Below are 17,745 nucleotides of genomic sequence, written 5' to 3'. Positions count from 1 at the left end.
ATAATTTTGTATAGATCGAGATAGTAAAATAGAGATTTATGTATTAAAATATGACATATGGAACAGAAACAAAAGTGGAACTTGTGAAATGCCACATTTCCGGACTTCAGCAATACAATCTAATGAACGTATAGTGCTTAAAATGTTATTTAAATATCTAATCATATTTGGGGTTTAAAGTAAATAAAAGAATTTAAACGCTTCGTAAAATGCGTGCTTTATTGATTTAAACCTGCTGGTATTATAGATAGATAATTTAAAAATTAAATTGTACGTTTGTTAACAAAAACCCCAAACAACACTTGAAAAGAAACCCCAAAAGCCTATTTACAACTTGATATAAAAGTAATACAACTATAATGAGATGAGAAATTGTAAAATCTAATTGGGAACAATATATTAAGTGAATTTATATTCAACTGCAAAAGAAAAACTAAATACTCTGTGGATTAAAAAGTGCGTTTTGTAGACTGTATCTCTTTTCTTTATTATTCCTTAATAATCAGAAATTTTAATTGTATCATAAATTCCACTTGACTACTATAGTTTAGATTTCAACTGTCCGTTATTTCGAAAATTTCATATTTGCCGGCCCATTTATAATCATCCCACATAGACGTTGTGTGGGTTGGTGTCCTATGTAATATGATATAATCGTCCTAGAGCCAAAATATTCATTTAGCTTATGCATTTGCCTCTATGTAAGAAATAACAAGTTTGCTTTGATTATTGCCATCTTAGAAATATAAGTTTTATAAGTCTATTAAACAACAGTATTTTGTATTAAATTTCGCATACATTTTAAGACGCACAATATAATTTGTGTCCCATTTAAAAAATATTAAGTATATTTAAAAATACTTAATATTTTCTATACCGTATTAACTAGTAACAATATTTCAAGAAAATTAAGTTTAATTTATATATTTAGTCACGTAAACTATATACCAAAATATTTATATTCATAATCTGTATTAGAATTATATAGAAAAACTTTATTAAATGCTTAGCAATTTGCTTCATTTTTTTTAAGTTCTCAAATTAAACCACGACCAAGCAATATAATAATTGTTAGCAATGCACGAAAACCTTAAATTGTGTGTGTGCCTTTTTATCGTGACATACAATCAAGCGAAAATAATGTTGAATTTTATAAAATTCATACCCTACTGATAATGTATTTGCTTTTTTATTGATATAAAACCTGAACCTTAATACCAGTCTACAATACGCAATCTATTCCCAAGACAAAAATCGAGCCCTATACATTTTTATACAACTACATCGCAAGCCAATTTCAATATATTTACAAACTATAAATATAACTTATACTCTCTGTACAATATCTATTAGACTCTCTCCGTTTAAACAATTTAGAATCAAATCAGTACTCAAATACAAACACATTTGAATTGTTTTAGAGGTTTAAAGAAGACACGACTGTCTGAAAGAGGTTAATCACACAGTCACTTTGTCAAACTATTGACAATACACTATATAATTTTCTAAAGTTTTTGTATTTAAGGCCTCGGAGATTAATTTCTCAAAGATAATTTTAGAATGCAATTGACAAGCTTTCATATTCTCTGAATAAATATCAAGAACAAAAATTAAAAAGCATATTAGGAAAAATTAAACATTGCCAAAAACCTTACAAAAAGAAAAACATCCCAATTGATACGAATTCACAATTTTGAGCGGTATTACCCAAATTAATCAATCATAAAACGCTGTTTTATCAAAACTATAATACATATATATATATTTGTTTATCCTTTGGAGATGACATAAAGAAAATTTGTAAATACGTTTTGTAATAAAATATATACTTCGATGTCCTTTAATCCGATAAAACAGTATTTTATTTGTTAATCGTATTAATTATCAATTACCACTTTGCAACAACTGACACGGCAACTGTTTTTCTATTCTAAATATTATTCTAAGTAATTAAGAACTTTCTAAGCGGCTAGAAATCTATTAAAATTATTGCATATACTCTATGTTAACAGACTATCTATGTAAGTAAAAAATAAGTGGGTAATTAGTTTCAGAGAAATACATTTAAATACAAATCTTTCAATTTGTAGTTCTTTGTAATAACTTTTTAAAATTCTTACAATAATTGCCAACTAGTGTTATTGTACTAAGTAATGAAAGCGGTTGCAAAGTGTTGCCAGATATAGGAAGAGTAAGTCGATTTGGCGGTAAAATAAAAAATTACGAGGTTACAAAGATATTTTGTTGAATTAATACTGTAGAATTTGTTTTTTTTTTGCAAAATATCTATATCATGATGTTTATAATCCTTAAACGTGTAACATTATTGCCAAATGTCTATGGCCAACATTCCTTACTCTTTCTTTACCATATAAACTTTATTCTGTAAAAATAAAGTGTTTTAAGCGTTCTCAACATGATTATTGAAACGAATATCTCCCTTCACGTTCACAAATAGGATCTTTAATTTCATACAAGTCCCAGCATTTATCAACCAGAAAAATCCTAAGATTTACCAATTCACAAGTATATTTTCTTAGAAAATTCTAAACATTCAAAGCGTTTCAATGCACTTTCTCTTTAATTTTCTTATTCTCTCTCCTAGTGCGAAGGAAGAACTTCAGTTTCAATATTTTTTCATTATAATTATTATCACCAAGTGCTTTTAGTATTTACATTTAATAAGTGTCAGATAACCCTTATTGCCAAGTAAGCAGAAGATATATAAGCTACAGCTGTTAAACGATGTTAATATAATACAGACTGAATGCCATTAAAAATTAGTAAATGTACGATAAATTTAATTGCATTTTTGAACTATTTAAATAATCTATGACTATTAAAGAATTCTCTTTTCGGCTTCCCAGAGACAAAAAACTAATTATTTCTAAATTTACTAACATGCTGTATGCTTATTAATTTACGTACGAACTGGAACAAAACAAATTCATTGACAAAATAAACGTAGGAAATAGCCCACTATATTTAACACATAAATGTTTATTAATGTGAAAGCACCACTATTGACCAATGTATCCGATGCAATCAAAATGTAAACAAACTGTCATAAAATCTTAAATTAAGTTATGATACCAAGCAAAGACAAATGAAATGTTATTTTTATGGTTTGTTAGTGGCTTTAATTTGCATAACTAAATCACACAAAAAATTAAATGTGGCAACACTTTTTACATTTTGTTTACATTTTGAGCTCGATTTCGATATCCTAGTATAAATGTCTCTTATACTAGGATATCGAAATCGAGCTATTTATAAATTTATATATATACGAGCAGATAGAGAACTGTTTGAACAAATTGTTAAATTATTAGTGTGGCAACTGCTGTATCATTTATATATAATTAATTTTTGAATTCCGTTTCACGTAAACTATAACATATTAAACATTTTCAGTAATTAACTATACAAAAAAACGGATTTTTATTTTCTGATTTTTTAATATATTTTTAGATGAAATTAAAGTATGTATTTCATTCAGGATTTAATTGTAAAAACATATAAATGATACAACATACAGTCTATGAGCTATTCTTCATCTGTGTCTGGGTCGCTTGAAAACTCAGCCGTTTGGAGCCGCGGAGGGAAAGGGCCGCGGGTTTGTTGTCTGTAATAATACAATATGTTTTAGTATATATTTTTCTTAGGATCAACAACAGGTGTGTAGTAGAACTTGTTTAATACCAATCCTATATATAGCTCAATTTAAGACTCAAAAATTACTAGAATAAAAATAACCGAAATCAATATTATTATTACAATGAGGTAATAATAATAATCTAAGTACTCACGCCAGCCTTCTATAATGGTTAAGCCACTCTTCTAGCATCTGCGCCTGTAGCAATGGCCGCGCGTGCACGCGCTGTCTTGCCGCGAGTACGCCTCCTTCCGTCACGCACGCGCACGTCCAACGACGGACTACGCTTTCTTCGTCTGCCATCTATAAAAAATTATGACTATGACTAGTATTTGTTCCACTCGCGTTCGGGCCTAGCTAAGATTACTTAAATGCACTATATAATAAAAGACCACGCGGCCGCCCATCGACTAGGTGGACTGATCGTCAATGACTTGGTTTGCTCCCAATGTATACAGAAAGGCCAGTGCAGGGCGTACTGGAAGAAAATAGAGGCCCACATCCAGAAATGGACCCAATAAAGAGGCTGATGATGAATATAAAAAAAACAATTTTGACCCAGTAGTTCCCAAGATTATCCTTTATAAGAAACCTTTTGTAAAACGTTACGATGCGGGGATTAAATTACGCGTTATTGTTAATATTTTTTTCGACTTACACCACATAATAGTAACTAAAGAGTCACTAGGTGGTCACGAAACGTTTTACTATACTTGGGTACGGTACTGTACTTGGGTACCGAACAAATAATAGTTAAAAAAAACTAAAAACACGCTTTTAAAGCACATCAAACTAAAAAGTGAAAAATAATTAAAGACGTGAGTGGATGAAGGTGATATGTCGTATTTTCGGTTTTTGGTGTTTTTTGTGTGGATGAAGGTGACATGAATAATTGAATTACTACAAACCTATTTATTTTTGGAAATAAAATTTTGAAAAAGGTGTTATGTTTAGTTTATTTTAAAAATTACAGACGATGAAAGAGGTATGTACACATATCACCCTCATTCAAATCAACAAAATAAAAACTTTACTTTTTGTGCGTTGAAGAAGGTGATATGTACGAACATAACCACTGCGCTTACTATATTCGAATAAAGCGAACCTATTCTCCGTGAATGAAGGTGTTAAGTCGCTAACATAACACCTTCATTCACTCAAGAGGTTCAAATGTGTTGATTACGTTCGTTCGTTGTAGTTTCGCGCGCTTTCTGTTATTGTTGATTTGTGTCTGTTAGATACTGTGTAAAATATTGTTTAAAATACATAATTGACATTTCTAAAGCGAAATTAATATGGCAGGAGCCAAAGCAAGAGCAATATTGTTGGTGAACGCTGCTTTAAGTGGCCGTGTAAACGAAATAGCTCAAAACAACGATGTATACAATAATCATTACCTCAAAAATATTGCAGGTTAGATCTTTACTAATTTTTGATTTGCTTGCATTGTTTCAATCACAGTATCTACACTATTGTGAACTTGTCTGCTCAACTGAAGGTTATAATGTGCCACACTTCATTTGTTACTCATTAATATTTTGGCATACCTAAGAGGTGATGGAAAAAAAGCGCGGGAAACGTTGCTTGTGGCGGGAGTATTTTTTGTTGTGAATTTTTTTAATTTAATTTAACTTGTATAAAAGATCAGTTTGTATATATTTGTATGTAGTAATTTAATTTAATAGTTTAGTTTATTCATTTGTGTATATATTCTACAGTATCTGGTAAGTTTGTATACTTTTTCCTCAAGGCCTGGAGTCAGGCGAAAAAATGGACGAGCCCCCGGATATCGGGGGCTCGCCCCCCGAGGTAGCTTGTAATAATCTAATAGAAAATAGATTTTCTAAACTGGACGAGTCCAGTATAGATACAGATGTGGATCAACGGAATGACCGAAAAAGAATGCGACTAGGTAAAATTTGCAAACACTGCAACAAAAGGAAAAAAAGATTCGATCCGACGCGTCGGAACAAACAAAAGGACACTGATTGTTCGTGCCAAATACCGGAAATTGAAATTCCCTCAATATATACTGGGCTTAAGAACGCTAATGCTCTAGATAGTTTTCAGAACAAAGTAGACCGTGTAGATACTACAACTATTAATACCCAACAGCACCCATCACCACCATCAGATGTTTCTCAGTCCATAAAAAATCCTATAGCGAATCCTATTCCCTCCGCGAACAAATAATCCAGTGTAATTGCAGAAGAGTTATCTGCAATAAAAATAATTTAATCCATTTGCATAACAAATTTGAACCATTTGTCTCAACTCTGTCGGAAACATGGCTTCGTGTGTTCGCCCGGAATTGACTTTTCGAATTCCAGGTTAGGTTAGGTATGTTATTCTCCGACAGGACAGACCTGACGGCTATGGTAGTGTTGCCATAGTCATTAAAAATGATCTCCCCTATTCCTTATTTCCACTTCCCTCATTCGGAGATGACTTATCAGTCATTGCTACTATTGTAAATAAAATTTGTATAGTGTATATTTATTTTTCTCGACCTAATGTAAATTTTTTACGTCAAAATTTAATGCGGATATGATGTAGGTGATTTAAATCACATAATGTTTGTTTGTCCTCGGCGCGACCGGTCGCTCTTCTCGAACTTCAGCTCTTCGTCTCATTTCCCTTCAAATTCCTTTCCCTTCATCCATATCAAGTTTACTTTCATGTTTACAACCCACATGTATATTATAACCTTTTAGCAGCTTTTATCTTAAGTAATAATATAAAAATTTAGACAATATGAACGTAAATATATATAAATATGTTTTCTTACACTCCTTTTGCATGTAGATTTATAAGAATTGATCTTTTATTTTATAGTTTAATTATTTTCTATTCCTAAATTCCTTTCCAGCCGATAATTTTATGTTTTTACCCGTTTCCCTGTTTTTGACCCTGGGCCACAAACCGTGCGGGCCATAAAAAAATGGCAGGAGGAAAAACCGATGTCAATATTTAAATTTTTGGGTGGACGGTTTGGACTTGTACCTGATCGGTGTTTACTAACATTTTTTTTTTTACTATTTGATCGCATGCTTTCTTCTATGCTTATGGCTTTGATTTTGTAGATAATCTGGACCCTGCGTGTAATCTTGCAGATGCATGCAAAAGTTACGTAATCGCTGAACCATCCACTAGTGGTCAAGGCACAAATTATATTGGCAGCCTTGCGAAAGTTCCTGTCTCTGTAGATGATGAAATTTCAGATGTAATAGAGAATTCCCTAGAGGAAGATATAGATTATTGTGGACTTTCTTTTCGAAACAAATAGTCATACACAGTCTTGGAGGATGTATCTCCATTGGTGAATAGAAATGAAGATTTTTCTTCCGGTAGTGATAACATTTACATTCCTGAAAGCCCCGATAGCACTAGCTCTTGTGGCGTTGATGAGTATGAATCTGACAATGAATATGCTGATCGGCAGGAAAACCTATTATTTTCTCCACTGGTGAACAGCATGCAAATAAGGATTTGGAAGAAAATATTATGCCAAAAAAGCGCAAAGTATTTCCACCAAAAGAAAATAAATCAAAAAAACGGCCGAGGAATGAACAATTTTGGAAGAAAAATTATGCAGCAATAGCTAGAGCAAAAGGAGAGGAATATGTATCTTACAAAGGAGAGATAATTCCGAAAAAAAAGATTAAGGTAGGGATTTTTTTAGGGAATGCTCAGATAATTTTTCCATTGATGATCGGCAGTCTATTTTAAACAGCTATTATTCCCTGGACACCAATAGTAAGAATGCCCTATTATTCAGCAGCATTGAGAGTATGCCTGTAGCGAATAAACGCTGTAATGCTAGAAAGCATAAATCTGCGTCCTTCAAGTACTACGTAAAAAAGAATGGAATTACGACAAAAATATGCAAGTTAGGTTTTTGCGGAATTTATCAGATAGGTCGCAAAAAAATTGATCTCATTATAAAAGGAATCAAGGAAGGACTTGCAGCTCCAAAACCAGATCAGAGAGGTAGACATCAGAATCGTCCTCACAAAATGGACGATGACGTTGTTAACCGTATAAAAGAACATATTTCTAGTTTTCCTGCTGAACAATCGCATTACTCACGAAAAAAAAATATGAACAAGCTCTATTTATCACCGCTACTGAATGTGACCAAGATGCACAGTCTATACTTAGGAATATGTCATAATGAGGACCTACCAGACAAATACCGTATCAAGAAAACTTCATATAACCAAATTTTTGTCACACAATTCAACCTGTCGTTTGGATACCCAAAGAGTGATACGTGCGCTACGTGCGATGCTGGAGACTTAAATGAAGAACATAAGTCAAATTATTATGCTGCTGTTGAAGCTATGCAAGTTGACCGTAGAAAACCAACTCGAGATGGCGATATTGTGTACGTTACAATGGATTTACAACAAACTATGCCATTACCAAAACTAACAACATCAAAAGCATTCTACTTGCGTCAACTGTGGTTTTACAACCTGGGTATTCATGTTTGTGATGGACGCAAAGAAAAAGCCGTATGTTGTACATGGACTGAAGATGTTGCGGACCGCGGAAGTGCCGAAGTTGCGAGCGCACTTCTAAGATTTGTGGAAATAGATCCAAGTTGCCAAAACAAAGATCACCTATTAATTTGGTCAGATTCATGTGCCGGCCAAAACAAAAATTTCACCATGATTTCACTTTATCAATATCTTATCCTTAAAGGATATTTCAAAGTAATCGACCACAAGTTTCCTGAAGTTGGCCATTCTTATTTAGATTCGGATCGTGATTTTGGTAGAATAGAAAAAGTCCTCAGAAAGCATGACACAGTTTTCGTTCCTGACCAGTACCGTGATATCATTTGCAAAGCTTCTCGTAATAATACAGTGATTAATATGACAGAACATTTTAGAAAAATTGGTGAGCTACAAGATAATCTCAATTTAATAAATAGGAAAAAAGATGTAAGCAATAGAAAAATCAGTTTTAGGGATGGTATCAAATGGATTCGAGTTGAGGAGTATGGATCTTATCTATACAAAGAATCGTACGATGAAATGACACCATTTAAAAAGGTGGACATATTAAAAAAGAAATTGAAGGTGTCCGCGAATTTAGAAATTCCACGTGTAACTGGTAAGTATGGTACTGTTTCAGTAGAAAAAAAACAGAATCTCCGAGACCAACTAAAGTACGTGAAGCCAGAATATCGCTATTTTTTTGAGTCAATTTTAAGCCAAGGATAGTATCTTTTTATATATAGCATGATCACAAGTGTGATATAGTAATATAATAGCTTAAGTTTTTGCAGAGGCTGGTTCTGTGTATTAAAAAAATTTAACATGTTTATTTATATTCGTACTTAGCACCTAATTTTATATAGCCGTAAGGACAAATAGTTTAAGTTAGTTCATGGAAGAAGGAGTTATGTTAAGTTTTTTTTAAATATAATATCGAATAATATCGCAAGAGTTTTATTATCAACGTGCCCTCAATATTTAGGATCATTCACATTACTTTGCATTCAAATTCACGGCATAACTAATCATTTAAGCGACTTACAAAAGAAAATTGTAGCAAAACTTTAACTTCAATTTTCTCAAAATCTAAAAAATTGCACTTATCGCCTTCATCCACTCACGTCTTCAATTCCTAATTTAGGTTGAAAATGGTAATGAACAAAAATACAGGTATTATTGTGAAAAAGCGTGGGTTGCTCGATAGACGAATTTTTAAACTATTATTTATTTTTTAGTTAAATTTTTTTTTTTTTCATTTTTTTTTTCGGTTTATTGCATTGTCATCGATCTTTGACAGGTGCGCAAAGTTTGAATTAAATCTGTCCGTTAAAAGTGGGTCAAAATCGAGTCCGAAGGAGTCGGTTACATACATACATACATACAGGTGAAGCTAATATAAAGCGTGTAAAAACGTTAAGGCGATACCCCGCAAATTACAAAAGATACTGACCTCATCACATGTAAGGAAGTGGACGGGTAACAGTTTTCCTTCTGAGTCAGTAAGGGGCAGAAATATCATATCCTCACCATCCTCATCCTGCTGTTCTCTGAAAGCGTAATATCAAATAGATAAAATTTTGAAAAGCCTATATCACCAACCAAATACAACCCAACTTACCGGCAAATATAATCGTGCCGATGCGAGTATGGCTCAAGCGGGACAAGCGCGGAAAAATGTCCACGAGTGTAACCCAGGCACAATGGTGATTTTGAACAAAACTCCGCGTCCCATAGCAATGGTAAATATATACCTATAAATATAAAATACCTTAGTAAATAAACATTTTTTTTTTCCAACAAACATAGTATAATAACTATAAAAGGATAAATAGAAAATCAAAACAAATTTAATAAGTTTGGTCCCCGTTGCAGTGTACCTTTAATTGGCAGCATTACCTCGCTGTATTGCGATACTTATTCGTTGAGCGAGGAAAGCAACAGCTTTTGGGGGGCTTTATATAAAAATGAAACCCGTTTTCCGTTGTCACGACATAACATGAAAACGGCTTGACCGATTTGTCTGATTCTTTTTTTATAATATTCCTTGAAGTATGTGGATGGTTCTTACGGAGAGAAAATAAAAAAAATTGAGTGTAAAAGTCTAAAAACAACACTTTTCTATATTCCCATACAAAATATTCGTAATAATACTTAAAAGTCAATTTGAACTTTAATACCATATCATAAAGTTCAAGTGTTAGTGGAGCGGTTCCGGGAAGGTAAATTTTTATTTTTTGACTTAGTGTATTTGTTGTTTTATCAACTTTCTTTTTTTATCTTACTAGCTAGACCGGTGTCCCGAATCGACTGTTAGGCGGTACGATGTTCGCCAGGCCAGCTAGTTAAGAATAACTAAGAAAGCCTTATTCAACAAGTTTGACTTCAAACATGACGTGTACAAATAATGCCCAAAACAAATGCGGAACGAATATTTCGGTTTAAAATGGTTAGTGACTTTCGCTATTTATTGCGGATTTTTTAAAACGACTGTAGCACTGTAGGTGGCGCGTTTGTACTTTGCGTTTAGAACAGTTTGTCTAGGCGATCCGATAAAATAAAAAATTAATCAGTAGCGCTACAACCTTTTTAGGTCTGGGCCGCAGATTTCTGAATCTGTTTCATGATCATTTTTAAATCTAATAGGCAAGTAGGTGATCAGCCACCTGTGCCTGACACACACTGTTCGGGCTGCTGCCACTTTAATGATATTTAAATAAAAGATTGCTTTGCTCTTAAAAACTAATTTAATGAGTGATCATCAACCATCAGGTTGATGATACACTGATGTATATAGAAAAGCGTCGCGCGCAGGCGGCGATCTAACTATATGTACTTATGCTATTTTACAAGGTGTTCGGTTACTTTCCAAACACACACTGGCGACTTTTTGGGTCTAAGACTTCCTCACGATGTTTTCCTTCACCGTTCGAGCGAATGTTGAATGCGCACATAGAAATAAATACCAATGGTGCACAGCCGGAGATGGAACCTACGACCCCAGGGATGAGAGTCGCACGCTGAAGCCACTAGGCCAACACTGCTCTCTAATCTGCGCTTTTTTATTATAATCGATTTAAATGTGTAACAATAAACATTTCTTATTAATTGAGGAGTAATAAACACCATCCATACCTTGAAAACGAGCGTATCCTAAAGCCTCCCCACGAAACGAATTGACGACATCAACCCCGTAGACTAAAACCGGTCTACGCAACACGTGCGCCAGCGCAAACACGTGTAACTGGAAATTAGTTTACAAATAAATTACTAATATTATCATTACAAATGGTGGACATAATTTAAAGAGACTAAACTAGAAGTTAATTGATTATTAGTCTAATATTCCAGTTAGTAAAGTTGTTTTATAAATATTGTTATTCATAAAGAACTTCCTCCCAAACAGAGTAGTGGCCGACTGGAATAGGCTTCCGGAAAGTGTAATCAGTGCACCATCTCTGAACTCCTTTAAAAATAGTCCAATCTATTTTATTTTATTTTATTTAGTTTCTCCAAATCTCAAAATACACGCGCATCAGCTTATAAAGCTGCTAGTGTATTTATATACATAATAATAACATAAAAAAATTGCGTCTTTTACATTATTATTAAAGGAAAATAATGTTAAGACACAATTTCCAACATGAAATAAATTTTTGTTTCGCCGATAATCGAACCCTGCCCTTCGCCCGGTTTCGCATTTGGGAAACAATATTGATTCCAAATTTTGAAAATACATTTGAAAAAAGTCTATGCCTTTCAAGATTGAGACAGGTTTATTTAAGTATAATGGTATCAATCGCTTATACGAGTACTGGGAATAAATAAGGCGCAACTGCGTTTCTCTGTGAATACAAAAGATTTATTTACAAAAGAAATATCTATTAATTTACATTTAATAAAAAATATATATTTACAAATTATTCACTCAGCTGTGAATACAAAAGAAACAACATTTAAAGCCTATATTCTAGGTTTCATAAAATAAAATAATAAAATTAAAACATCTTACATCTATTACGTCAAGTGACAAATTAAACATCGTCGATCAGACGGCAAAGAAGAAAAATAAAATATTTATTTATTTTATTTATTTATTTGCTTAATGGTATTCCTACAGCTACTTACAAGTACTAAACAATATTCAAAAAATTACACTATACACAAGAGCCAAAAATGGAATACACATTTAAACATACACAAAACACAGTCACACCTATACAAATACAAAAAATACAAAAAAAAATTTACAAAGAATATAATGTATGTATGTATGTAAATTCTAAATTCTACGATTCACAGTTCATTACAACATATTTATTATAAAGAAGGAATAACAAAGCCATTCTATCTAATAAAAGATACTAGATTTTTTATATCATTTCTTAAGCATTTTTTAGATACATTAAATATTTCTATTTGCTGGTAATTCCTATTATAATCTGAAGGTATACGATGCATGACTGAGTTACGCAAATAGTTTGAATTAAACCGAGGAATTTTAAATAGTTGCGTTTGCCTTGTATTGTGTGAAGAAGGAGCGTGAAAAAGTAAAAGCGGCAATAAGTCAGGACAGTCAATTAAACCGTTGCAAATAGCGTGTAAAAATATAAGGTCATATTGTTTACGTCGACATTCTAATGGTTCAATACCAAAGTACTTGCAGGAATCTATATAGCTACTGTACTTTCGGAAATCCTTAAAACTTAAAAACTTAAGAAACTTTATTTGAATGTTTTCTATTGCTTCAATGTATTTCTTGTAGGTTGGGGACCAAACAGTGCATGCATATTCCAGTGTACTCCTAACAAAAGCAAAGTACAGGCATTTTATACATTTTATATTCTTGAAAGATTTGCATACTCGTTTGACAAATCCAAGTTGTTTATATGCTTTTTCTGTTATATTATCTATATGTTCTGAGAAAGACATCTTATCATCTAGTAGTATCCCCAAGTCTCCAACCAAATTCACCTGTTTAATTGTTGTATCTCTTATCTTATAACAAAATTGTATTTTCTTATGTTTGCGAGTAAAAGTAATTTTACTACATTTTCCAATATTTAAGGATAGTTTATTTCTTTTGTAGTAAATTTCCAATCTACTAAGATCCTGTTGAAGTTGAACACAGTTCTCTATAGATTTAATTTTTAGAAATATTTTTTTGTCATCTGCAAACATAAGATATTCTGAATACTTGAAACAATTCTGTATATCATAAAGATAAGCATTAAACAACAGCGGACCCAGTATAGAGCCCTGAGGTACACCGGATGTCACATTTATAAATGTGCTCCTATGTCCACCCATTACTACCGCCTGCCTTCTATTAGTTACATAGGATTTGATCCATCTGTATAGATCCCCACGGATTCCTAGCGCTAATAGCTTATGTAGGAGAATGACATGATCAACTCGATCGAAAGCTTTTTCAAAATCCGTATAGATCGCATCAATTTGTTCTCCTTCGTCCATTCCCTTTAAAATGTACTCAGTAAAAACGGTGAGGTTGCTGACAGTTGAACGATTTTTTGTAAAACCATGTTGCTGATGTGGTAATTGTCTTAGGATAAGAGGACTCAACGTTTTGTTAACTAATTTTTCAAATAATTTACCAAACGAATTTAAAATTGAAATTGGTCGATAATGTTCTATTTTATTTCTAGACCCTTTTTTGTGGATCGGAACAATGTGGGCTTCTTTCCATTTGGATGGGAAACTACAGAATACATTAAGCGACTGATTAAATATATTTGTCAAGGGTTTAGAGAGTTGTCTATAGCATTTTTGGAGAAAAATTGAAGGTATTCCATCACTCCCTGAACCTTTATTAATATTTAAAGATTTCAACTCCCTACAGACTTCATCCTCGGTCAGTACTACTTGGTGGCATGTATAATCGGATTCAGGTAGATGTTGAAGATTGTAACTATCATCTGGGTGTTGAAAAACACTTTTAAAAAACCTGTTGAACCCTTCACAAGCGTCTGCTTCTGTATAGTAGACTTCATCTCCGAGAATCATTGTGTTAGGGTAGCCTGGGCTACATTGGCGTTTGTTTCTCAGATATGACCACAGCGCTTTGGGATCCTTACTCAAATTATTTTGGATACTCTTCTCATACATATCAAAGCACTTCTTAGATACAAGTTTTTGCCTAGCGCGTAACAGCGAAAATTCATCATAATCTCTTGGATTCCTATAAGTTTTCCAACGCTTGTGAGCTTTTAATTTATCTTTTATTATATGTTTCAAAGAGCTTGAGTACCAAATAGGAAATTTCCTTCTGCCAATACTCCGGCTTTTAGGGACAGAACTTGAAATTATTTTATCTAATATTACATAGAAACTACCTGTCACTTCATCAATAGTACCTCCAATTAAAACTTTTACCCAATCAATATTCGACAACGCTTTATTAATATCCTCGTAGTTAGCACGACGAAAGTTATATTTTATTTGTGCTTTTGGGATGGTTTTACATAGAACTAAGTCGGTAGCATCGATCTTTAAGCAAGGATGATATATGTCTGGTTTAACTAGCGCCATATCAGTTGTCGAACTGTCGATGGAAACATTACTTAAAATTAAATCGAGGACATTATTGCTACTATTAGACGACACATTATGTTGTTTTAGGCCTAAAATATTAATTTCATTTAAAAATATTTCGGAGACATTTTGTATTTTAGATGTTCCTTTTTTTAATAGAATGGGTCCCAAAGGCGTCCAATTAATATTTGGGAGGTTAAAGTCACCGACTATTATAAAGTTATCACTTATATTTGTGTCCATTATGTGGCTAAACGAGGAAATAAATGTTTCAAGTCTTTCAGCCTGCATAGAGTCTGGAGGTATATAGACAAGACCGATATGGAGACTGCGCCGGTCGTTGACTGCCAATGAATTATGGGGTATAGTTATCCAGAGTGTTTCAACACTATTGCAGTTCCACTCCGCCCTCTCATATGCTTTTAAATAACGAGATACATAGATCAGCAGCCCTCCGCCTATATTTTTACTGGAGGTTTCTTTACTTCTGTCACGTCGAAACATCTGGTACTCATCACTGCACAGTTCATTATCATAAAAACTGCTATTAAGCCATGACTCAGTTATTAAAATAACATCGAAAGGACAAGTAAGAAGATTTTGATAAAATTCGTTTGATTTTGTACGCAAGCCACGAACGTTTTGATAAAATAAAGTTAAACTTTTGTCAAACATCGAAATACCTAGAGATTGTACCAACTTTAGTGTAAACTTTTAATATAATTTTGTTATTTGGCTTTGTTAATATAAAAAGAGTTTGTATAGGAAAATATGTTTTCCTTACATATAAAAGCTGGGTATTCCAATTTTACCTGATGCAAAGCCGTGCCCGGTCGTGCGGCGGCAGCAAGTAACCGACTCCATTCTGCGCGAAGCTGGGACTCTTCGGGAGCATATTGTAGCTGGGATGCTTGAAGGCGTTCCCAGGCTTGCCAGCGAGCGTAGAAACTAGAATTACACAAATACGTTGTCAAGACCTAGAGCCTGTATAGAAAGAGAACCGTCATGGAATTTGAAGTCTGAATTAACTTTTTTATGATTATGTTTCGAAGTTCATTTTGTAAATTATCAATATATATATAATGAAAATGGTCTTCGTTTGAGGCTCTTTCACGCTTAAACCACTGATCGTATCGACATGAAACTACCACCATTCGATGCGAATTTTTTCCTAGATGGTTTATGGCTATTTATTTTTAATTCCAACGTTCCTTCATTTTTTTATTTCTGTTTTACTTTTATGAAATTTTTTCCCGCTAATAAAAACAAAAGAGGCTTCCTAGAACCGCAAAACGTCAACATCTGTTAAAAACTCGATTTTCGAAATATTTCAATTTTCTTAGCGGGAAGTTAAAAAGAAGAATAATAAAAATATGAAAAAAAAAAAAAAATAATGAAACATAAAATTTATTTTAATTCGTCCAGCAAAGCGGGCGCGAAACGGCTAGTTATATTATATATTTATATAATCTTTGTACATAAACGAAATGACACACACACAAGAATTATATTGTTGGACCTAACTTTCACGTTGCGTTTGTATCCATTAAGAGTTCAAATAAGTTGTCAAGAACTTACACTTTATTATTTCTATTTACTTTATTAGATTTTATAAAATAGAGTGTCTCAACTAAATGTTATCTTTAAATAAATGGTGTCAAATGTACTTGTGTTAGAATGATTTTGATGAATTTATAGATAAAAGAAGTTATTCAAAAATTGTTCGTCAAAAAATTACGGCATTATTTAAACGTTTTATTTATTCATATAAAACTTGAAAAAATTACGTTTTACTTAGATGTGTTTATTCTTAGACTTATCGAAAACAAACTATGAAACAAAAACGTATCCATCCACATTATAATATTTTATAGACAGACTAACGTCCGAACCCAATAACCTATCTCAATCCATAATCCACCATCAGAGATAGTAATCCTAATAGAAATGTTGTAAAAAGGGTGCCAATAACCAATCGATGGATTATAATAGCCATCTGTCGATATATCCATGGGAGGTCGTATCGGTGTCTGTGGATAGAGTTTGTATGAAAATGACAGTTGACGAAAGTTCGATTTCAACTGTTAATTACTTTAACAGATTTTAACTTACACCACATGTTATGTTTTAAACATACACATGAATATTTTAATGTTATTTGTACGGTTTTATTTACTTTATTTGGTTTACATTGATTATCAAATATGAGTGAAAACTCGGTAAAATGGAACGACAAAGAGCATTTTATCCGTCGCCAAAAATGGATTGTCTTCGCAGGGTTTGGTTATTGGGATGCAGATAGGAGATCGATCGACTGTCACGGTCTGATCTCAGATTGTTTTCAATCTAAGATTGTGGATTAATTATTGGGTTCTAGGTCAGTAATTGACGGATTCTCTATTTCTATGGAAATGCATACCTTCTATGCGCATGATGAAGAGTATCAGCCAATGCTGCCCGCAACACATTAGCGCGATCAAACACGCCATACGCGGCTTGACACAACGCGTCGGGGAGACAATCACCCGCCGAACGGTTCCACAGGGCGTACAAACGCGACCCTATACACACAAATTATATCAATTATCCAAAGAAAGCGGTTTTTGAAGTGAAACTTCTTTATCGGGGTTGGAAAAAAATGCAGTGTAATATTTTTTCGTTACGCGTCACGTTTTTCGGTTACGCGCCATGTTCCTTTTTGAAGTCAAACTTCTATATCGCCGTTGGAAAAAATTTACCGTCACATTATTTATTAATCGACACTTAATATTTTAATGACAATTAAATTCATTAAATTCCTAACATATCTTCCTTTTTCCGTCCCTCTAAGTATCGGAAATCTAAACTTTTAGATTTGTATAAATATGAACAACACTTCAAGATTAGTTTGCCACTGAAGTTTCACTTCTGACATGTGTACTTTGTACACACACACTTTTTGTTATTTAAAGAGACCATATTATTCGCATTGACTACAAAAATTTCAAAGTCTTATCAACTGCCTAAATTAATGACTATTATATTAAATCGATTATT

At 33.0% G+C, this 17,745-nt stretch overlaps 1 protein-coding gene across 1 annotated transcript in view; it reads right to left on the bottom strand.

The window, feature by feature from the left end:
* Positions 1-196: 196 nt before the first annotated feature.
* LOC125054735 (ubiquitin thioesterase trabid) overlaps positions 197-17,745 on the bottom strand; it is a 29,786-nt gene continuing 12,237 nt past the window's right edge. Inside the window, exons 12-18 of the mRNA XM_047656782.1 lie at positions 17,129-17,270; positions 15,522-15,657; positions 11,293-11,401; positions 9,779-9,911; positions 9,611-9,707; positions 3,810-3,958; positions 197-3,625 (exon numbers count right to left, since the gene is read on the bottom strand). Coding sequence (XP_047512738.1) covers positions 3,547-3,625; positions 3,810-3,958; positions 9,611-9,707; positions 9,779-9,911; positions 11,293-11,401; positions 15,522-15,657; positions 17,129-17,270 — 845 coding nt within the window. The 3' untranslated portion in view covers positions 197-3,546. The remainder of the gene's footprint in view (positions 3,626-3,809; positions 3,959-9,610; positions 9,708-9,778; positions 9,912-11,292; positions 11,402-15,521; positions 15,658-17,128; positions 17,271-17,745) is intronic.

This window comes from Pieris napi, chromosome 12 (assembly GCF_905475465.1).
Source record: "Pieris napi chromosome 12, ilPieNapi1.2, whole genome shotgun sequence".
In the NCBI taxonomy this organism is placed as follows: domain Eukaryota; kingdom Metazoa; phylum Arthropoda; class Insecta; order Lepidoptera; family Pieridae; genus Pieris; species Pieris napi.
Note: the sequence above shows the minus strand (reverse complement) of the source record. Positions and strands in the feature narration are given on the sequence as shown.